Source organism: Falco cherrug, chromosome 2 (assembly GCF_023634085.1).
Source record: "Falco cherrug isolate bFalChe1 chromosome 2, bFalChe1.pri, whole genome shotgun sequence".
NCBI classification, from domain to species: domain Eukaryota; kingdom Metazoa; phylum Chordata; class Aves; order Falconiformes; family Falconidae; genus Falco; species Falco cherrug.
Genome location: NC_073698.1, coordinates 8,428,030 through 8,452,244, shown reverse-complemented (window position 1 = coordinate 8,452,244; position 24,215 = coordinate 8,428,030). Strand labels below are relative to the sequence as shown.

General features: G+C 40.4%; 1 protein-coding gene across 23 annotated transcripts in view; it reads right to left on the bottom strand.

Annotated features, from left to right (window-relative positions):
• DLG2 (discs large MAGUK scaffold protein 2) overlaps positions 1-24,215 on the bottom strand; it is a 1,040,325-nt gene that overhangs the window by 45,233 nt on the left and 970,877 nt on the right. For all 23 annotated transcript variants that reach the window (XM_055702908.1, XM_055702907.1, XM_055702910.1 and 20 more), the window contains one exon: positions 10,780-10,956. In XM_055702908.1, coding sequence (XP_055558883.1) covers positions 10,780-10,956 — 177 coding nt within the window. The remainder of the gene's footprint in view (positions 1-10,779; positions 10,957-24,215) is intronic.

Below are 24,215 nucleotides of genomic sequence, written 5' to 3'. Positions count from 1 at the left end.
CTTCGAGAACAGTTTAATACAAACAAATCTAGTACATGTTCACCCAAAAGATGAACCAAAGTGCAGAAAGAGAGGGCAAAAATTGTATTTGCTTTGAAAGCTCAGTCCTGGTCTGAAAAACAAGAGCACGCAGCCCCTGTGAGCTCACCTGCTGGGACCTGAGCCCAAACTGCTGTGTGGTATGACCCAAAATTTGGCTTAGTCTGTACAGTTCTGGTATTCATAGATTTAAAGAAAGTTGAAAAGCTCTAATGAAAAGACTCAGATGTTACTCGAACCTGATATCCACAGCTTCAGTAAAATGGATTTGCCAGATGGACCACTTGGTGGGTAAAGAATTGGCTGGATGGTCACACTCAAAGTGTTGCGGTCAACAGCGGTCAACTTGATGTCCAAGTAGAGATCAGTGATGACTATCTTCCTCAGGGGTTGCTATTGGTACCAGTGCTGTTTAACATCTTTGCCAGCAACATGGACAGTGTGATCAAGTGCACCCTCAGCAAGTTTTCTGACAACATGAAGCTGTGTGGTATGGTCAACATGCTGGAGGGAAAGGATGCCATCTAGAGGGACCTTGACAGGCTTTAGAGGCGGGCCTATGCAAACCTCATGAAGTTCAGCGAGGCCGAGTGCAAGGTCCTTCATGTGAGTCAGGGTGATCCCAAGTACAGACACAGGCCGGACAGAGAAAGGACTAAGCGCAGCCCTGAGGAGAAGGACTTGGGGGTGTTGGTGGATGAGAAGCTCAACATGACCCAGCAATGTGCGCTTGCAGACCAGAAAGCCAACCAAATCCTGGGCTGCATCAAAAGCAGCGTGGGCAGCAGGTCAAGGGAGGTGATTCTCTGCCTCTGATCTGCTCTGGTGAGACCCCACCTGCAGTGCTGCGCTCAGCTCTGGGGCCCCCAGTACAGGGAAGACATGGACCTGTTAGAGAAGGTCTAGAGGAAGGCCACAAAGATGATCAGAAGGCTGGAGCACCTCTCCTCTGGAGACAGGCTGGGAGAGTTGGCATTGTTCAGCCTGGAGAAGAGGAGGAGACCTTATAGCAGCTGCCAGTGCCTAACAGGGCTGACAAAGACGCTGGAGAGGGGCTTTTTACAAGGGCAGGCAGTGACAGGACAAGGGGGAATGGCTTTAAACTGAAAGAGGGGAGATTTAGATTAGCTATTAGGAGGAAATTCTTCCCTGTGAGTGTGACAAGACACTGGCCCAGGCTGCCCAGAGCAGCTGTGGGTGCCCCATCCCTGGCAGGGCTCAAGGCCAGGCTGGACGGGGCTGGGAGCAGCCTGGGCTGGTGGAAGGTCCCTGCCTATGGCAGGGGGATTGGGACTGGATAGTCTTTAGAATCATAGAATCATTTGGGTTTGAAAAGTAGGATCATCAAGTCCAACCATTAACCCACGACTGCCAAGTCCATCACTAAACCATGTCCCTAAGCACTGAATCTATGTGTTTTTGAAATACCTCCTGGGATGGTGATTCCACCTCCCTGGTCAGCCTGTTCCAATGCTTGGCAACTTTTTCAGTGAAGAAACTTTTCCTACTATCCAATCTAACCCTCCTCTGGTACAACTTGAGGCTTTTCGTCTTGTCCTGTCGCTTGTTACTGGGAGAAGAGACCGACCCCCACCTGCCCACAGCCCCTGTCAGGCAGCTGTAGAGAGCGAGAAGGTCCCCCCTGAGCCTCCTCCTCTCCAGGCTAAACACCCCCAGTTGCCTCAGAAATTTAATATGGGTTGCCCCCGGTCTTTAAGGTCCCTTCCAACCCAAATCATTCTATGATTTTATAATTCTATGAAGCTACTCATGTCCCTACTCACTTTGACTAATATGGTCGTTACTGGAAAAGTGACATTTACTACCTTTGCAAAATCATCTACAGAATCTATCATCTATGGGCCCAAGCAAGAAAATCCAATCATCTATGTATAATTGAAACAGTAACTCTATTTGTCTAAGGTTAAGAATTGCTCTAGGAAATCTAAGTTGAGTCCTGCAAAGCTAGCTTATAAGAGCTCGATATTGTACTTTTATTAGACAATAAATAGCTAGGAAAAAAGTGAGGTTTATTATATCCTCCAAAGTTGTCCACGTATGAGCCTTTTCTGAACTTTCACAGTTTCCCACAAATGACAGTAGAATGCATTCCTGTAAAACTCTTGGTTTCTAAGTCTAGATAGTAAGAATACGTAGTTTCAGATAATTATTTTTTAAAATGCAAACTCTAGTCTTTTGATAGAATGATAATTAACACGTTTCTTTCTGTCTGAGTGGGCTTATATATTTCCTACTGAAACACAGTGAATGTTGGTTACTATAGTTACAGTTTAAATTTAAAATAAATGCATTTTTCTGTAAGTGTGGAATATTCACATGGAAACAGCTCAAATGAAGCTTTCAAATTAAATCTGTGTTATTAAAAACACATGAACAGTCTCAAACTTAAATGAGCAGATAGAGTCCCTTGGTAGTACCGGTAAGAAATTAAGACTTGAGGCTGTGTAATTGCCTAAACAGGACAGATGCCTTCTGAGAAAATAATTAGCTCAAATGAACACAGTATTCTACTTATTAATCTATGTTAACATTTAAACTCATTCCAGTTATGTCTAACTTCCTGAAACATCTGCTTTTAACTTCATTTCTTTTTCAGTGCATAAAGAAATTTGGAAATTAACCCTGAAGAGTGAATCTTATTTATGAAATTCACCATAATTGCATTAGCAGCCACGGAGGCATCGCTGCTTTCTACAGGCATAGCAGACAGATGAGGAGCTGCAGAAACATTCTGCACCGCTTTGAGAAGTATATAAATAATGTCATTAAGTGCCATTAATCCTCCAGGCAAACATACCGACAACATTCATACATGCTCAGCATGCCTGCTGAATATTACAAATGTTTCATAACCTGGTACTGTATTAAGGATAGCACGCAGTGTTGCCCCCTGTTGCAATTTTCCTGACACCTTCCACAATAAAACTGCTCTCGGTTACTTATAATTTAGCTGAACTGTAAACTTCCAAGGTGAAATTTCATGTGTCTCAGGGTGATTATATTACTGTTGCTGCCCGAAGTGTCAACGAAATGGGTTAGCTGTTGGAAAAAATGCTGGGGCAGAATAAATGGTTTTGCCCACTTTCAAATATGCTCCTAAAGTACATCAGCTCCGGTGCTCTACTGCCTTCGTGTCTTGGGTCTGGGACTTAAAACGTGGCATGTCTTGCCCTGGTGTCAGGAATATATTCTCTTTTTCCTGAAGGACTCAATGCAATGTCTGAATGCCTGAAGAGCCTTGGTTTTACATGCTCTGGAGAACTCTGTTAGAATGTAGCTTGACTTTCCAAAGATTTAGTCTTTGCCGAGGTGGTCAGAGTGCATGAATGCGGTGAACTAAGGCGTTCCCACAATTTCTCATCTGAGCTACTGAGACACTTTTGCCATAGGCAGAGCTAAAAAGGGAACTGAAATGATGAAGAGAGAAAGTCTTGAATAGCAGTTCTTTTAGCATCATTGATGCAGCTCTTAGCAAATATATTTTTTAAAAGAACACCCATTCAAGCACTTTTAGCACTCTTTTTGAGCCTTTGGGTCTGTGTAATCACCATATTTATGGAAAAATACCCCTGACTCCTTTTTTTCCCCAAGAAAAAGGGAGTTTAGGCACAAAAGGTTTTTTTTGCAGCAGCTGACATCGTGAACGCCTAAATGGCATGCATGAGTGTCAGTTCCTTACATTGCTTTAGTTGACAGCAAACCTACCATCCCTTGGACAACAATTTGATCAATCAGCTGAGGAAATTGTCTTTAAAAGAAGAAATATTTCACTTCAAACTGTATCCATTTTTCTTTCACCGCTCCTGCAAAAGCAAGATTATGCGGAGTTGTGCAAAGAAAATGAAGTGAAGGGGGAGGATTCCTATCTGCCAAATTTGCAGAGGCCCAGATTGCAACACTGGCTTGCTGATGTACACATCGCTCCCGTGCCCGTTTCTAATTATCTATCTGCTCGACAGAGCTAACCTAAGGGATAAGGAAAGCGCAAATACAATTTCCAAAAGTACTTAATGGCTCAAGTCCCATTTTCAAAAGTGCCTGGGGGTCACTGAACTCGATGAGATTTCAAGAAATGTTCAAAGACACCTGCATCCAGCATGCAGATGTGAGTTTGGAGATGAAAAGCTCTGAGCCCTATGTGGAAACTAGCACCAACTGGTGGGGGTTTCACCTCCGGCTTTCCACCTGCTCTCCAAAAGTGTGACTCCCTGCAGAAACACTGCTGTGTACAGGGAAATGACTCCCTGCAGAAACACTGCTGCGTACAGGGAAATGGTCTAAGACCATCTGAGATCTGGGACAGCTGGAGCATACCCTGTATACTTGTTTTCTCTGGAAACCTTGCTTGGGAGTAGACACCTCATGGCCCTTTTTTCAAAAAATGGTCAGGATTCATTCTCTTCTTCCCAAGTAAAGCTAAAGAGGTGGAGAGGTACATTGAAAATACACCTCACACTTCAGTGTGTCCTCACTAGCCAGTTCAAGGCTTCAGTTTGTTTGGATGCTGTTCTCTTCCTACTCCTCTCCTGAGGAACTTACTACTGGGATGCAACTCTCACTGCAGTGTGATGTCTATCTGCTTTTGTGTTTCTGTGCATGCGCAGCTGTTGAAAATGGGCCTTTGAGATTTTTCAAAATGAGATTTTCAGTTCTTCTTGTGCACTGCAAACAAGAAGAAATCAAGCATAACTTGGCCAGACATGAACCATGATCTTCCATTGCTGGGGGTTAATGGACCACTAGGAATTTTGTCAGTGCCTTTCTAAAAGCCCTAATCAGTCTTCACAGCTGAGATATAAAACACCAAGTGAGACACGCTTTAATCTTCAACAACAGCATTCATCACTGACGTAGAATACATACGTACATTGCAAACTGGTATCGAGAATCAAATGAAATGGCCACAGTCATCTAATCTGCACAGATTTGGCACAAAAGTGTTCTGCAGAATGAGTTATTTCCAAATCCAGCATGAGAACTGTAGTAAGTATAGAAGAATACAATGTGAAATAGATATTAGAAAGACCCTGCTATATTTCACATCTGTATTAACATGTTTCTTCTTTTCTTGCTTCACCATTTCCAGGTCATCCACATTATATTTGTTTTGCCTGCCCATCAAGTGAAAGAAGTGAAACGATGTATTATTATTTATGGTCCAAATATGTGGACTTGGTCCATGGTTTTTTATTGCTTTCATCCTCTGCACTGCTTAGTGTTGTTCATGTGAGCTCTGAGCTTAGATTCCCATTCCCAAAACTATTTTTGAGCATTCCTGAAGTGGTATTTTTGCAACAGAACATGTATTTTTCAGGAGGAGAGAAGGTACTCTCATTCAGCAATCCACTTTCAGTGACTTGATTATAGGGAGCAGCTCAGCACCTGGTCAATATTTTATGAGAAGAGTAGACCTAATGCCATTAGGAATTGAATTCTCATAAAATACATATGTACACATACATATCAATTTTATTCCATATTTATTTTTGCCAATGAGATTAGGAAGTATAGTCAGGGAACTTATTTTAGACAAAGCTTACATGATTATCCCACCTTAAAAAGTTTTCATCTAAGGATTAAAGTATTAAGGAATGTTTAGAAAGGTAGACAGTTTATAGGAAACCGTTAAAAATAAAACTCGAGTGGATAAACTTGCCCTTCTACCAAGCTGAGCAGAATAACAAATTCAAGTTGGCTTTTTCCCCACAGGGACTTCTGTGCTGGGAAAACCTTCAGTTCCTTGTCCTTAAATGTTTGTGAAACATTGTTTTTCATGTACTTTCCCCCCCATTTTGCTCTGAAAGGAGAGAGTGGTTACATGTATTTGTGGGGAGAATGTTGTCTGTTTGAGAACACAAGGATCAGGCTGGTACCATCATACACCTTTAGCTGGTATTAACAGATATAAGTTGCACAACACTTTGTAGTTAGATGCATTTAAACTAGTGGAAAATGGGTATCTTAGAATGATGTCCAGTTTGAGAGCAGTTTTGTGGCTGCACATCTTAAAGACAACAGGAAGATTATTATAAATATTTTAGTGGTTTTATAACAAATATATAAATATATATATATGTGTATATACATACATACATACACGCACACACACACACACATCTATATATAAAAATGTATAAATACATTAAATATTCCATTAGGACCAAATCCTCTACTACAGCATACAGGCTGTATCCACGCTACAGTGGGAGCAGTAGTAAAAGCGGTGAGAAGTTACACTCAGCCATTCTGGGGCAATATGTGTGAAATCGCAGCCTAACTTACTTTCAGAGCCACAAACCCAAGTCAAGCAGTCGTACACATGTCAGAAAATACTGAAGCTTGACATTCATCAAGAAGTGGAAGGTTGCTGTAGTGTGGGGCTTGCAAGGTAGGAGATTTTCTGCGTACAGAGACTCAGCGGAGAAAAAGTGAAAAGAACTGGAGGTGTAAAATCAATGCTACAGCAAATTAAAATCTCTTTACTACTGAATTAGAACATCTGTCTGGGAATTTAATACACTTGTAACATGCACATTGGTTTCATGCTTTTTGTTGATTCACTTTAACTAATGTTTTTCCATGGAGAGGGAATCTTAGATATAGGCAGCTCAGCTTGCTGCTGCCCTTTATGGGAAGCTGAATTTGTTTTGTTTATCTGGACCATAGGAAGGACAATGAGGCAAATAAAAATTATTGTGATCAAAAGCCCAGCATACATGGAACCTCTAATCTAGATCTATACATCTATATGTCTAAATGTAACAAAAATATATTATAAATCTAATTCTGTTGGTCATTATAGTGTAAAATAGTGATTTTTGAAAATCGGGGAGCAGTTCGCATGTGTAAACATAGTGCCCAAACAGTATCACAGGCTGCCTGAGGCATTGGTACAGGACTGGTAGTTATGTCCCCTCACCCTGGAGAACCTGCCCGGTGTAACTCTGCCCTGCTCTCACCTTAGACATTGGATGAATCTTTTTGGCAGATGTGGAACCAAGAGAAATTTGGCCTTCAATATTAATTCATTCATACTATAATGAATTACTTACTGTCAAACCACAACTGAAGGGGTTTGCAGCCTCTTATGTTGAAGTCCCACTGTTCCCAGCATCAATATATTACCATATCACACCTTCATAGCATTATATTTGTTTTCTACCCAGCTGGCTACTCAGTCCCATGGTCAAGAACAGCTCCAATGAGGCAATAAATAGATACTGACAAATGGACAAAACATTGTTTTCAGGTGTAGAAAGGGCTACAATGGTGTTTTAGCACTGCAGGATACTCAGCATTTAGTTTTTGTTAATCCCCACTGAGGTCACCGGCTCACCAGTTCATGAGATTTGGTCCTTGTGCAGATCAGGGGAGAAATACAGGCCACCCTCATTTCTTCATGCTGCCTCATTCATAACCGTCCCCTAGCTGCAGTGCTACCCTCCAAAACTCCCTCTTAAAGCCTGACTTTACAATTAATAATCAACCAGGCAACAAGTCCACACACTGGCAGCAGCACTGAAATCTAATGAAAAATAGCTTTCAGACTCCACTGAATCACTAAGAGGTAAAATCTGGTAATGTATCAAACATCCTGGAGAGAATAATGAATGGCAGCTCCCCTGTAATTATAAATTATGATTTCTTCTGGTATAACACATATCTCATAGGGGAGAAACAGAGTATGAAGTCTTGATTTATCTTTCAAAATTTCTCTTAGCTCATGCTAAAATGTCACTGTGTGAAGGGCTCTCCTATAAAAAGATGTAAAAACCATAGAAACCTAAACACTTGGACAGCAGTTACCATTACACAGCACCTTAAAGAAGTAATATAATGTACTTGTTATGGCTTTGTGTGTATATATACATATATACATGTATTTGTATACATATATATATACACACCAAAATAAAATCAAAGCAGTCACTGGCTTTCAGAGCTATTTGATAATGGTTTCACTTGTGAAAAATGTAGGAATTGCATATTAGCTGTTGCTGGACAGGAGATCAAGTAGTAAAGCGACAGCTAAAAGACTCACCCTAGCACTAATAATCCCTGGATCTGTGTAGCTTCTGCCTGACCCAAAGCACAAAAAATGTTACAGTCCCATGGGGCAGTATTCCTGCATGCGTACATAGGCAGAATGAGTCCAAGTGCAACACCAAAAGGAAACCCCACCAACCCCAAAAACAAACCCCACCAAACCAACCCCTCAAAAAACTCTAAAGAAAAGTAACAGAAATAAATGAGGGATTGAAAGGTACAAGACAAATATAAAACCTCTTCAACCTACAACATCATAGGAAGTTGGGCTTGCAGGACAAGTCACAGCCCAACAAACGGCTGCAGATGCTCCTTTTTCTCCTGTGCTATCACAAGGCATAATTTACTGCTAGGTATGACATATGCCATATTATATATAATGCAATGCCTATAGAAATAGTCACGTATAAACCATAAGAGATACAGCATCCTGGAGTAAACAGCTTAACTGAAGATTTCCATGCCATAGTTGCCTACATTTGGTCAAATGAATCCCAGGACTACTCTGTTTTATATCAAGCCTCTCACGGTCAATAGCCCACACCTGCAGAGGAAATTCAACCCTGAATTAGTACGTTCAGGCAAGTATGATGAGCGCTATTCTCTGTATGCATTGATTGCTCATCTTCCCCTTGGGTGGTGTAAATGACCACAGAAGATGATGGCAAAAGCACATCAGTCTCCCTGGCTCTGAGGGATCATCCAGAATCCACAGAAAGGAAATAATACTCACTTTTCAGTGCATTGGAAAAAATAACCTTGTACAACTGCAACCTTTTATGAAATACTAGCAACCTCCCCCCAGCCCAGCTCAGGTGTATCACATCATTACATTAACGCAGACAGAAAATCAGATGCCATTGATTTTTCCAGACCTCTCAGATTCGCTACTGAAGAATCGGGATGACAAGTGGAGAGCATCTTTTCAAATTCAAGACTCTTATTTTTAGAATCTAACCAATCTATTTTCATTTCCCCCCCCTTTTTTTCTCCCAGTGTTTTTTAAGCCACACCTTTTTCCTAGGCTGTATCATACGTCTGACCTTGATTAGAGAGCCTTTATCTTTTGTCCTTGAAAACATCAGTGTGCTGGTAACCCAATAAGCTTTAGGCACTTACGTCCTCTCTGCCTTACAGAAGATACATCTTAATCAGTTGCCTTGCTTTGCCCTTTTATCCCCTATAGTTGTTTTATTATGCATGGCAGCTTTTTGTAGCTTTTCATAGTAAGCATCACTCTGTCAGTGAACTTTGTGTGCATACTTCCCTCAGTAACAGCTGAACAGACATTTTTCCCATGTGTGATCCAATCATGTCATCACAACAGTATTTACTGTAGCGGTTAATAGCAGGCAAGTGTTCCTTTTTCAATATCTGGAGACTAAATCTAGTTAATGAGCACATTTTCCCCATCTTAAAAGTTACAATGTAGTTTTTATTTCTATTAATCAACTCCAAAATTGCTTTTCGCTGAAAATCCTGGTGTGCTTGCTATTCAAACACGGTCGTGGTTAAAGAAAATAAGGTCCTTGTGGGGCTTATGTCAACAAGGTATTTGATGGCCTTTCAGTTTACTTCTACATGATTTAGAACAAGGATTACTGTAAGTTCTATTAACACCTGGACCAACTCTCTTGAAACAGCAGCAGGTGCTCTGTAGAGCATCAGATGCCCCACTTCTGCACTACAAAAAAAGGGCATGATAATTTTTATATTAATGCTAAAGTGAAATAGCTAGGAATAGAGAGTTTATATGCAGTATGGGAGCATTGCTGCAAAGGAGAAATATAACGTGGTTTGACAGATTTCATTTTCCTCCTACCTTTTCAGTTCTTGACCTTTCTATAGCAACTATCAACAGAGCAGAAAGTCATACTGATTTGTGTGGTAGTAGGGATACTATCAGAGACTGGTGGCCAATTTTACCAAAGCACCTAGACAGAGTAAATAAACAATGAGAGAGATGCAGATGTCAGTTCTCTCTCCGTCAGTCAGCATGAATCCATCACAGCTAAACAACGATTCAGATTTAGCTTGGAGAATGGACAAAAATTCCTTCATTTACGTTATATGAAAATTTTCTGTGATATTTATTATCCATCAGTTTCCAGGAGGCAGAGATTAAATTAACAGATTTTGAAGTCACAGAGGACCATTACATAATTTTTTTTTTTATTTTTTTTTTTACATCACACAGGCTGAGAAGTTTAATTCTATTACACTTTCAAAAGAAAGACATACAGTCTTGATTTGAAAATGTCAAGACATTCATTACATCCCTTAGCAGTTTGATGCAATGGGTAATCGCCCTGACGTTAAAACATGTGCGCTACTTCAAATTCAGAGCTAATTCCCAGACTCGCGTTCTGGTTACTCCTTTTTCTGCCAAAGCTTTTTAGTAGACGGTGCTCTCTCTCCCTCCCCACCCCTTCTTTGTGAAGTTGCTAATACAGTATAATTGGGTGACCGTCAGAGTTTCTTTTCAGTACAGTTAAACAGCCTGAGGTCTTTAAATCTCACAGCAAAAATCCTATCTTCCAACTCTTCCAATAACAACTATGGGATTTTCCTCTACTGCCCCCATTTTTTCAGTAAATTGATGAGCCCTGTCTTCAGAATAAAATGAAATATTTTAATATCGTGGCCAAGGAAGTAGAAAGGATGAGCACTCACCTCCTTTTGCTGGGTATAACTCCCATCTCCTCACTGTCTCCCTCCAGAGTGACCCTCCTCGCCTGCCACCATTCATCGTCCGAGGCGTTGATGACGTGAAGGATGTCTCCATACTTAAAACTGAGTCCTTGGCTCGGGAGGCCACTGTCTTTGCTCTTGTCATAGTCAAACATGGCTCTGTAAAAGGAAATTAAGATATGAAGGTGGGTGATTTACTTCTGAACATTTTAGTGTATTTGATGTTGCAGCTAACCCTTGCTCCTTTCCAAAGGGAAAGGTCTTTCTCAGAGGAAAACTTTCCACTGTGAAGTTAATCTTTAGAGAATCCTCTTCTTTTTTAAGAGAAACAGAACAGTAAAGTATGGTAATTACTGTTTGACTTCATAAAGAACAATCAGAGTATCCAGTCAACAAACCTGGTAGCCAGAAGCCCCTCTTGCCACGCTGCCAGTAGCAGTTTGTGGCTGTTGAGGTGTCTTGTTCTCACACTCGGGTCTGCAGACACACGTGCATTGGGAGGACTAAGGACAAGGGACCCAACCCATGCTCAGGGTAATGCAGTTCTTTAGGTGAATGGAGGCACCTCTCTTCTTAGCATCTAGTTCAGACCAGAACTGAGCTTTCAGAGAGAATCCTTTCATTATTCCTGCTCACAGTGCTCTGGTTCATGTCCTGGAGCTGTGTTAGGTTGAACACATTGGATTACTGAAATCTGAAACTAAACTGAAAGACGGCCTGACCAGAGCAGCATGCCTGACATACACCCCTCCAAATGCACTCAGGGTACACACAGCACCCCTGCTTTCATGGCCCACATCCAGCAGTGCAGCACCTGATCAAGCAGACCTAGCTATATCCTTTGGTGTTGAAGATGTTTTCCACCAGTCTGAAGCAGACCTCTACCTTGGGTATGCCTACACAAAGAAGTCCTATGTATAGGACGTATGTAATAATATAGGTTGTATATACAAATCTAGGGACTCCATAAGCACAAACCGAGATTTTAAGGTGCCTGGCTATCAAACTGTGGCTGGGCATAATTCAGTATAAACTTACTGCCTAACTATTCAATCTAGATCCTGGGAAAGATCTCCAGCCTGCCCTGAGCTCTGTATTACCAAGCTACGGTGATACCAATTCTCAGCCTTGTCCAGTCCTATGCCTGGCACATGCACCAGCAGTCTGCAGGATAGGGACCCTCCAGTTTCTCAGGGGAAGACCCTGTACATGAATCCCAGCAAGGCTGTCCATGAGTGCAGGTTGCTCATTGGAGTTATTTAGCTAAACATCCAGATCTTGGTTTCTTACAGGAAAAAATACATGGGAATATTTTCCCCATGTAAAATACTGTTTAAAGATCATGTCTGTCAAGAACTGATGTTTATTTCCTATAGGGAAAATAATATCATTATAGCCCTGACTTCAGAAATGTTAGATCAGTAAAACCCCAAGAGGTGTATAATAATTCCTACTCTTCTATTGTCAGAAATAAAGCCATGGCAATCTCCTCCCTGGTAAACACTTCTGTGAGAAGGATTTGATATAATTAATTGTTGTGTATTGTAGTGTAATTGCAGAGAATGATTACAGCAGCTTTATGGGTAGATTTAAAATACTCAAGGCTACTTCTCATAATGAGAAGTTAATAGAAAATGGTTATCAAAGTCGTAACTATGGAGCCAAAATAATTTAAAAGCTCTCATAAGCCCTCATCCTGTGTGAAAGTTCTGGTTCAGAAGGAGGAAATAATGGTATTTGGAATACGTCTTCTCTTAAAAAGTTTAGTCAGGCACTAACATCTTCAGAAAAGCCCAAATAATTCCCTTCTCTGAGGATGAAGACTGCTGAATTTTACATAATTCATGAGCTCAGATATGCTTGTGTCTTTCCTGGTAGATGTTCTTGGACTGCATGTAACCTTTGAAATTCCTATGAAAACTTGGCTGTATCTCAGTAAAAATGTTCACTCATAAAAGATTCTTATCAGTAGCAGGTTGTCTGCTGCTTTTTCAAATGAGGGTTTCTGTGAGCACATGTGATGAAGCAGCACAGAAATCCAGAAGCAGCTAAGTATCATCATCACCTCTTCTTAACCAATTAATGACACTTGATCTCTGGAGAAATAGCAGGGCACACGCAAGCAACGTTATCATCCTGTCCCTATGGCCCTTAACAGCATGCAGTGATCTGAGTTTTACCACTGTATTGCACAGTCATTGTCTTAAAAATTCACTAAATAATTGTATACCTTGCCATAGAAGCCTATCAACACCTTGAAATTCTAACCACATGGTTGGCAACCCTGCTGAAGACTGGGCAGATGTAATACAATCCTGCATCCATGCATAATTAAATTATTCAAAACAAATGACTGCATCTTCTGTTGCAGAGAATATGCAAGACTGTCACATCCCAGCTGTAAAACACATGCCAAACTGGAAATGCCCCATATTTGGCAAGTTCTAAGATGAAGGGTGTGTTTCAAAAGCTAAGTAGTAGAAAGAAAGTAGAGCAATGTTCTTTGTCCTTGAAAAGACATTTGCACCCTCGTATTAACTTAAAATCACTGACTGCCATTATGCTAGCTGATGTTAACCATGAATGCAGATGGCAATGTTTGCTGCTGACTTACTCTGATTGGAGTAATCATGTGCAATGCTAATTAAAATGGGATTATAGATCTCAGACAAGAGAATTTTTGAGCACACTTTTCATTGAGCAAAAGATTTTGTGACTGCGTGCTCTACAGATGTTGATTACTCCATTAGTAAATGAAAATGAGATGAGAGCTGTCTTCAGTGCTCTTTCCTAAATATTTCAGATTCAGAGGAGGTTTAAGCTGATAGCATAGCTGTGTTTAATCTTACAACTTTGATAACATTGCTGGCTCTGTAAAACATGCTTTTGCAAGGTGGCAGTTGGCACAGCTATAAAACAAATGGAGATCTTCACTCTAGGCACCCTTGTATGCATGTAGACACATTCATCCTCACCTCCTCCTTTCAGTTCTCAGGCTGTAAGTACGATTTGAATGCCTTAGGTTCTGCCATGCCATAGGGAATATCAGAGGAAAGGCTAAAATGTAGTAGCGTCTTTGCGAAATATTTCGTTGAGAAGAGGATATAAGCAACCGGCAAGAGACCCACCCTGGTACAGACACCCATCACCCCTCTCTGAGAGATGAGCACCATATTTTCCTTCCAATTAGATCAGGACCTGCCTGCTGTAACTCCCCCAGACAAATACTCTTCCAAAATGAAATGTCTAAAAGAAACAGCCAAGATGTGTTATTCAAAGCAGCTGGAGGATTTAACCCATGAAGACACGTCACAGTGCCTCTCTCGGTGACGCGTTAGAGGTGATGCTAGAGAAGACAAGCACACGTAGTGCAGATACCGGAGGCAGAGCCTCCTCAACAGAGCTAAAGAGCTTTCTGAACTGGCTAACATGACTATACCTTTTCATATAGCTGAGTTGGCTTATTCATGGGTTGCTCAAGCAGTTCTTCAAGGCACTGAGCTGTAACTCATTTTTAGTGTCTTCTACTGCAATTTTAAAGAATAATAAACTCAATAAACTTACAGCTTTCTAATAGCACTTATCTGACAGGCTTGGATACTAACAGCTGCTCCATTTTTTCTCCACAACTGATAAAAGGCAGTGCTTCTTCCAAGTGTTTTACATCCTCAGTTGGCTGCTTGCATCCACTGTTCAGCTCTTGTGGGATCATACAGAACAGAACATTTTCTATGGCAGTAAGGGCTCTTTTTTCCAGTCAGCTGATTAAGTCTACCTTTGAACTGGGATAGTCAATTTTTAATAACAAAGGAGATCAGTTTAAATTACTTAATTTTAATTTTAGAGCTGTCACCGATGTCATGATCACACCAGCACCAGAAAAATTCCTGTTTGGTATCTTCTAGACAGTGCATTTCACAAACAAGACCCTGGGTTACATAGGATAGATAACACATTTTGAGGTTACAAATATAGCAAGCCCAGTGATTACTGTCAGATTTGGATAAAACACTGAGATAGGGAACAGAGCTTGCTGCAAACTAGTTAAACAAATGTGGTGAAATCATGATTCGGCCATCTTAGTTCCCTTATTAGAAAAATAGCAAAAGGAATGGGTGTGATTATCACAGGCAGAAATTATATGCATGGGATTTCCATTAACATCTTTAATTTTTTTTCTCAATTCCCAGTTTTTCCATGAGTTTGAGGAAAACGGTTTAATATCTGTACAGTATTTTGAAAGTGAAAAGTGCTATTCAAGTGCTAAGTATTGCTGCTCTCTGCTTGGTGAAAGCCTCCTGCTTGTAGAAAATCAAAACCACTGCTCTGAGAAGTGAAGCATGAGCTGCAAAAATTTAGAACAAGCTGGATATCACAAATATTTAAGATTAAGTGAGCCTTGCTTCCCTGATATTATTCCAAGCTTCAGAAGTGATCATTACACTAGGCTAATATCAGCAGTAATTTGGACAGAACATAACAGGTTTTATTTTTGCACTTGGGTGCTTCTTAATAATTTTTAGGAGCCCACATCAGCGTAAAATGTGAGACAAGCATTTCACAACAGCATGAAAATGCATTCCTCAAAAATTTTTTGAAATGAAAATACTGCCATTGCCAAGCTGTGATACTGCCAAACATGCGGTGAGGGATCTACGTGGAAGTGAAGACCACTAAAATGGGGACTTTTTTTTCCTTCCACTTAGCATACATACTTCAACATCTGAGGTATGTCCAAAAGCTAAGTTGCATTGTGCAGTAAATTTCTATTTCTAATGACATGTATTCTTGCATCTAGGGTAACAAACATTAGACAGGAGAAAATGCATTAGCTTTAAGGAAATAGAAAATCAATTCATTGTGCAATCCCATATATTGCAGCCTATTGGCACCCACCATGCCTATGTTGTTACCAGCATTTTAAAAATGAAAAATAAGGTACAGAAAGACTAATTGATCTTGCTAAGCCTGTGGCAGAAAAGGGAATTTAAGAGAGAAACCTAGCTTCCTCAGCTAACGCTGTAAACGCCATTTGTGAGTTAGTGGTCTTCATGATCTTAACAAGGCAAGGGATATTAATGAATTTACAGCACAGCAATATATTTTGCTGAATGCTCCTGTATGTTCAGTGCAAACCCCCCAAATCTTCAACTCCCATATCCCTGCACTATGACCAGTAATCTCAATTTCTTACACTTCAGGTACCGTGTGGCAGACTTATTTGCATCTTTGAGATTACTTTCTTCTTTTTGTGGCACAGATGGGAGTTTGTACATAAATTTACAGACTGCTCTTTGCCATTCGCTTGATTATGAAATGACAACATTTAGCAAGAGAGATCTTCAGCTTCTGTAAATAGTCTTAACTCTTCTGCAATCTGCCAGCATATCTGCATTTACACCACTTAAGGATATTACTCTTTCCTCTGAGAATTTCCTTAGCAAAGATTCTCAGACATCAGGTTTTATAGCATCATCATAAGGGAAAGATACTTTCTTCTTCTTCTTCTCCACATCTAACCCCCTACCCCCTGCCCTATCTTTTTTTCACAGATGGGGAAATACAGTGCACAGAGGTTTAAGCATTCGTCTGGTTTTAGACAGTGATTTGGCATCATAGTCAGAATCAGACCCCAAGTTTCATAGCTGTCTTTTCTGCACTCTCAATAATAGGTGGATTTCCACCCACTTGCAGGCTGAGCTTGAAGAAAACATTAGAAGAAAGTGAAAGAAACCCTAGTGTAATTAATTTCTATAGCTACAACAGAGAGCACAGCAGCTCTGTGATAGAAACAGCCATTGCAATACAATTGAGATGCTATTAAAAGGGTTAAATTTTCACAGAGTGGCATGTCAGTAAAGACTTGACTTCTCCAGGTCTTGTTTACATCTGGAGAAGCTGAACAGGTAAATCCTATGTGTAAAGCATATGAAAAAGTTGCTCTGTCCTTGTGAGGTGTGGGAAGCTCTTAGATGCTGTTTGTTGCGACTGGGGGCTGCCAGAACAGCCCCTGTGCTAGGGATGGTCCTGTTGTACATCGTCACCTCCACTGAAAGAGCTGGAGGGGACTGTTTTGAAGAACAGCTTTTATTAGGAGTATACTACAGCAATGTGATTTCAACAAGAAAGATCTGAAAGTTTGGCTTTGTACTTACAACTTGCCTTGCCTTTAATTTAATTTATTGCTTTTTCCTTTCTTTCCTTTTTCCCTATCTTAATGATGTTGCAAGTCTTCATGAAGCTGAGTCTCTCAACTTAATCACTGCAGTTGGGGTGAGAGGGACAGTGTTAACAGCATCTGTGTTATCACAGAATCACAGGATGGTCGGGGTTGGAAGGGACCTCTGGAGAGCATCTAGTCCAACCCCCTGCTCAAGCAGGTTCTCATGGAGCAGGATGTGCAGAATCACATCCAGGTGGGTTTTAGATGTCTCCAGAGAAGATTCCCCAGCTTCTCTAGGCAGCCTATTCCAGTGCTCTGTCACCCTCAAGGTAAAGAAGCTTTTCCTCATATTCAGGTGGAGCTTTTCATGCTTCAGCGTGTGCCTGTTGCCCCTTGTGCTGTTGCTGGACACCACTGAATTCAGCCACGCCAGGGCACTGCAATGTGGTTGCTATGTTCCCTTTGGAAGTTAGCACAGGTCAGGGACCATTCCCAGCAGCAGCCTGGATGCTTCTCCCTTTTATGGTGGAGAGGAGGACATAAAGGATGGGATACAGGCTGTTGCGGTGGGCCTTGGGAGATGCTCCCAGGCGTGTGTAGCTTTGGGTTTTAGCATAGCTGATAGTGCTCATGGAGACCCTGAGGGAGTGAAGCTGCCCTTAAGGCACATTTGCATCCAAGCCTTTTCCGTTTGCTACCGTATTATTTCTTTACTTCATTCAGCAATTTCTCTATTCAGTCCAAGCCATTCTTTATCATTTAGCTCCTAGTGGGAATTTGGCAGACAGTTATGCCATGGATTTCAATGAAAAAAGGATTGGAGACTGCAGTATTAGTTCCAGAAAAAAAATCACTAAAGGGAGGGAGATATATTCTTTATGGTGTTTATATCAAGAAAGAGGACTGCCACTTGTCCTTAGGGAATATTTTGTTCATTTTGCAGATCCGACCATGATTCTTAATGTCGGCTCCTATGAACCAATGTTTACATTGTCGATGGGCTTTTTGGGGTCTGTAGCACCCAAAGGGAACTTTATGTTCTCTGCAGAAGATGGGTTCTTCTATACTGAAAAATGTACATCAACATTTTCCAGAAGAATATCAAATCAGTATGTTGCGCTTCCATGGTCTTACTATGAAACACCATACGAGGTCCTACGATAACGGCAAAATCTCTCACAGCCCAGGGTGAGGAAGGACTGGCAGCTTTAGTCTTTCAGCTGTGGACATGGGCAGAACTCATATTACTCCCAGGTTTCCTGACTTTAAGCTCTTCCAGCAGGAACCGAAAGGCTGCTTGAGAAAGTGAAGCTCTTTCATGTCTTCTTTTGTGCTGGCGCAAGGGGAATTCATTTCAGGGTACACCCACTTTCTGTTTCTTCAGCATCTCACAGGGCATAAAAGTGCCAAATTGAATTCCCCTTCTGCTTGCAAACACCTGAACCCAGTATCAAGCTGTGAGCATGTGCATGGACTCTTTCCATAATTTATTGACTGGGAAAAACTGGCTGCAGTATCATCTGTGATAAATGCAGAAGCTTTTAAATACACTTGCATTGTACTCAGTGTATTCCACACTTGCAGCGTTGAGGTTTGCTTTGAAGCTGGGAGACTGCCTTGGGTCAGAACACTAATTAGATTTGGCCTTAGGCATTTTGAGAAACTCCAGAGAAGATCTGTGGTAGCATCTCGATTCTGGAGTGCTTCTTCAGCATTCCTGAATTTGTGTGTGAGATTTCACAATAAAACCTCAGACTTGTGAGTGAGATTTGAATTTCATAGCAAACTGGAAAACTTAAGCCAGGTTTGTTCTAAGTTTTTTTTGGTTTCTTGTTTGTTTGGTTTTTTGTTTGTTTTTTTTTTTAAAGAAATTAGGTCATTTTTGACTGACCTTGTCCTGGCCTGTGCATTATGCATCAAAATAATGTGAAATTTGTGTTCTTCTTGGGTTTGTTTGTTTTCCTTCCCATGCAGACTAAGTTAAACTGCTGCTTGACTGCATCTCTGGTTTCTGTCTGAGGAATCGCTGCAGCATCTCATCACAGATTCCTGTGATGTGACCTTTAAGGTTATCCATATCCAGAAAGGAAATGTGCTTGCATGTCAAACCAGGGCCAGACTACTGGGTAAGCCGCCTGAAACTGCAACCTGTGAATTGCATAGTTTGACACAGGAGCCAAACAGCTATTCTGCCATTTTTAGTTTCAAAAAAATATTAACTAATTTGCTGAGTCAGAGAATATTAATTTAGGGACTTCTTCCCCCTCCCCTGGAAAATAAGTAAGATAAAATAAATAAAAGAAAACATTTCTTTCAAAGACAATGAGACTTAAAATGAACATTGTGAATCTGTGTAGCACAGCCTGTAGCCACGCCTCTCCCTCCCTGCTCCCAGGTGTATCCTCCTTCTAATACAGAATACACTGTAAAAAGGCACCGCATTTATACGTATGTTTAAAGTAATCGGTTTACTGTAGTTTTAAATATTACAGTAGCTTTCAAGGGTCTGCAAGGTAGCTGTCTCAGTTACCCTGTAGCTTGCATTTGCTTTCTCTTCATCCTAATCATGACCTGTATCTGTTAGGAGCTTTTAAAATTATATTCTGGCTAGGCTGCCCACAGAATTCATTGTGCTTCCACTGGGTTATAATCAAAAGAAAATTTTCAGCACACGAAGGAACCCCACTGATAACATAATTATTACTACCAGCCAGATATATGATGGCTTCCTTGGTTTTTTTGGACAAGGATATTAGATGTGGAGAACTAAAGTAAGAGAGAGCCTTCCTATGGAAAAATGAGCTGCATGTATGATTTGTGTAATTTGAACATAATGTCAACAAAAAGAATGATTAAGAAATGGACTAAGCAGAATGCCTCTAGTACTGAAAAAGACACCACCAGCCAAAATTCGGACAATTGCGACAGTAAAATGGAATATTCCCCCCCTCGCCCTGAAATCAACTGGAGTGTTGTCAATCAGAACATTCTTACTTACTTATGTTGCAAGAAGGGTAAGAGGTGGGTAAATCTGCAGACTTTCCTAGCATGGAAGCGCTCTTTTGATCATATCATAATAAATCTGTTTATACATTTCAACCTTTAGAAATTGCTTTTGAAAAAGAATTGTTCTCCAGCTATTGAAAAAGTGTAGACAGGCAAAGACTAGGAGAAACTATTAACGAGACAGAACGTTGGCTGCTCTGCCTTTGATGAGAGAGAGCATTTTGGAAAAGTCAAGATATTTGCAACAGCTCTTTCTTAGTAATGGTTTCTGCTTGGCTTCATATGTTGTCCTTTGACAATGAAAGAGGAAGAAGTTAAGATTTCCAGTATTATTGTGTCAGCTGACTGGGTTCTGCTGAAATACTGAGGAGCCACATACATACGGGAACTACACCATGGAAAACAATGGAAAATTATTATGGAAATTAATTCTCCTGCCTAACATGGAGAAACGTACTAAATCCATAAACTCTGCTGGATGCAACTGTTTGAGAAATCATGAAAACCTTTTGTCTCTAGGCCAAAACTTGAAGAGCTCATTAAGAGTTTACTCAATCAGTGGGAGGTTGCTGATAGAGCCATTTGTGTTTTAGCAAACTTAACTGGAAGCAATGCAATTAATGTTTGGTTTTGACTTTGTTGCTTTCAAAGAAGGGTGATTTTGCAAAGATTGAAATGCTGTCGAAGTCTAAAGCTGTATCTTTATGTCACAAAGGTCAAGTGACTCTGCGTAACCTCTGGTTCATGAGGCCAAACATGAAACCTCTAAAGGTTTCAGATTTACAAGGTGGAACTCTAGAAATCAGCAAGTATGGAACAGTGCCAAAGGCCTGAGCTGAACTCAGCTGAAATCTTATAAACTATAATGGAACTAACAGGGAAAGTTTGCCTGAAAAAGCAGCAGCTGTGAGAAGAGATGTACTAATTGGTCAACCAGTTCTGTGGGTTCCTTGAATTATTACCTGTCAATGCTTACCTGTCATAAAGAGGTTTATCCCACTAAGTTTTATTCTGTGATTGAGTTGAATGTTTTCCTAGTAGATGATGTTTTATATAAACCTCCATCTATCGTTTAGAGTCAAATAAATACCTCAAAATCTCAGTTTTCATTAGCATCCACTTCTCATGTAGAAAAGCTCAAAAATAAGATGCCAGAATACACAAATGCAGAAAAAAACAGAAAGGGCAAATAAAACCAATGGTCTTAGGTGTCACCTCATCAGTGTCAAAACATTGTGGTTGTTTCTTTTTCTTAATGGTTAGACTCGGTGTTTTTACTATGCGTGAAAGTCTTGTTGGAAACAGACTTTGAAGCAAAAAGTGCAGATCAACCACTATTACCCAAAATATTTAACAGGAGCAATATGTATTTTAATATTTATTAAACAAAGTTGCAAGAGGATGATGCTGAATTTCTTAGCTTCTCTCCTTTAAACACAAAATTAAGCCCATGCTGCACTGAGCTCCCTGCAGCTCATCATTCACTCCATTGCATTATCCACACCCGCCTTCCCTGCGAGCCCTAGCTTGCAGGGGCTCAAAAGCAGCATTAAGGGTAACATCAGAAGTTCCTGCTTCCCATTCTTAAAGGTAAATTAAGCACATCTGGGCCTAGGCTTTGTTGACTTTCAATGAAGATTAGACTTTGAATTGCTGAGTTACTTTGAAAACGTTACCCTAAGCAGCTTTAAGACTGACAGAATTTGCCTTAAGCTGCTCCAAGGCTGACAAGATGAAGGTCTGGTGTGGCAACAGAAGCACTTTGATTCCTTGCTTTTGGATGGTGCTAGGACCTAGGATAAGCCTTTTTTTTTTTTTTTTTTCTGCTTGCATTGAAAAAACTCAGAGTTTTGATGGTGATGTCCATAATGACACTTCCTTGTTCTGTGTGTAATTTCTAATTTAAGTAAGGACACTAAGCAAAAGAACTGGCACCTTTCCTTTTAATATCTTCATTTAAAATTACTCTCATGGCAATAAAAAGCCTAAAAATAAATCTTCCAGGAAAACCAGCTGTGTTGTTCTCCCTCCCTCTGCCATGAAATTTTTCTATGTATACTGGCTTAAGTTTACCTTGATTTTAAGACATTCCTCTCTCCTGTAGAAAAAAAAATTTACCATGAACCCTTACTTCTGCTTAGCAATTAATTTTAGATGGGAAATGTCTGTCAAAAGCCATGTCCTTAAGTTTAGGCAAAGTAATAACAGCAGTCTTGTGAGTCAAGCTCCTAAAATGCTTTTCTTTTGTATTTCAGTAATCTGACTAATTTCAAGCAAATTACATGTACTTAAAGCTATGCATTAAGATTTACTTGTGCCATAACACATTGTATGTAGTAGAAAATAATTTATGGGTGCAGTTGCTTTTCTAATATTGCTCATCAGTAAATATTTTCTATGAAATTCATTTTTAAAACGTTACCTGCATATTTCAGCATGTAAAACTCATTTTGAAAGCTTATACACCACCACCATTTCCTAAGCCTGAATCAAATAATTGTGTCAGGCTGGAAGCTTGAACATGATACACCTTAAGGTTAGATGTGTATGGGCAGGAAATACAAGACTGAGGCAGCAATGACAAAAATCTAGTTTATGTCTTTGGAAGCTATAAATGATCCGTAACTCCCTCACTGGCTTATAGGTTATGCTGGCATCTTTCCTCTGTTGTTTAAAAAAATATTGAATAATGTCTTCTACACAACGGTTTTGTAGCTGGGAAGGTTGTAGAAGAGATCAGTTTAAGCATGTCTTTGCATGTCATGTTCATCATGGGCTGATCCAAAAACTTCCTCATTTTATGTTGCTTGCTGAGGCATTTGATGAGGATTCCTAGAGAGGCAGTAGATGCCCCAAGCCTAGTAGTGTTTAAGAGGCATCTGGACAATGCCCTTAACAATGTGCTTTACCTTTTGGTCAGCCTGAAGTGTCATCAGTTGGACTAGATGATCTTTGTAGGTCCCTTCCAACTGGACTATTCTGTTCTGTTCTGTTCTATTCTATTCTACTCTGGGGGAGGAAAAGCCTCTATAAGAAAAACAAACCTTGCCATTACCAAGGAAGATGCATGATGTCAACACTCATAGAAAGGAGGAGCAAATCTCACTCTCCCAGTAGAGAAATCCAGAGAAAGCATGACAAAAAATTTTCTGGAAATCCATCCTTGATACAACAAACCATGTAGGAATAAGAAACAGCACTGGACCGCATTCACATTTGTGTTACTCAGGAATCAGTTCATCGCTAGTGGAGCTGCTCTGAACATGTGGGAGAGGGCAGAGTCTCACCAGGAGGATGGTGAGCATTGGTGGGGCACTACAGACGTTTAGTCATTTTGGGAGAAACTAAAAACTCAGCTGGACAAGGCCCTGAGCAACTTAATGTAAATTTGAATCTGACTCTGCTTTGAGAGGGGGGTTAGACATACAACCTTAGGATGGTCTTCTCCAGGCTAAATTACCTATGGTCTTATCTATTCGGAAGGACTGATGCATAAAATATGTTGAGACACAGGAATTTATCTCAGGTCATATTTATCACTTTGGGACATATCAAGAATTTGTAATATATATTCTGTATAAAACGGCAGTCAATCTTTGGTGTCTGAGAGACAGAATTTTCTGCAGTGGGTAAAAATAGTTCACTTTGCTTAAGAGTTCCTTGATGTATGTAACTGAGGGTGGTACAGATATGCTCAAGCTATGCACAAGTTCAAGTGATGTTCTTCAGAATCGTGTACCGATACTAAATCAACCTGGAGAGCATTATAACTGTGTTAAAGTCGTACTTCACCATGGCTGATACGGCTGTACTGTAATGATTAGGAACTACAGCATATCTGGTAGCTCATCTTCGGGCAGTGTAGGCACCCTCCATGTGACTGTCAGCTTATAGTAGAGAAGGCTTGCTTTTGTTTGTGTTTTGGGAAAACAAATCAAGTGCAATGTAGAGATTATTAGAGGAAACTAAACTTCCTAGAGAGTAAAGGAGAGAGCTAGGTACCTATGGGAAAGAAAGAATCCAGAGCATTTATATTAAATGAGGAAAATAGGCTGGTGTAGATGGTGTGAACATTTCTCTAATTTGATGCCCTGTTTCCCTACTAAGGAGAGTATTGTGAAATGCTCAAAGAGTACGGTGAAGTGGCCATATCAATGGCTGTGATGGGAAAATTAAACATAAAAGGTGCAATCTGATTTCAATAGAAGGAAGCATATACTGAAGCTACATATTTTGCTGGAAAAGCCTG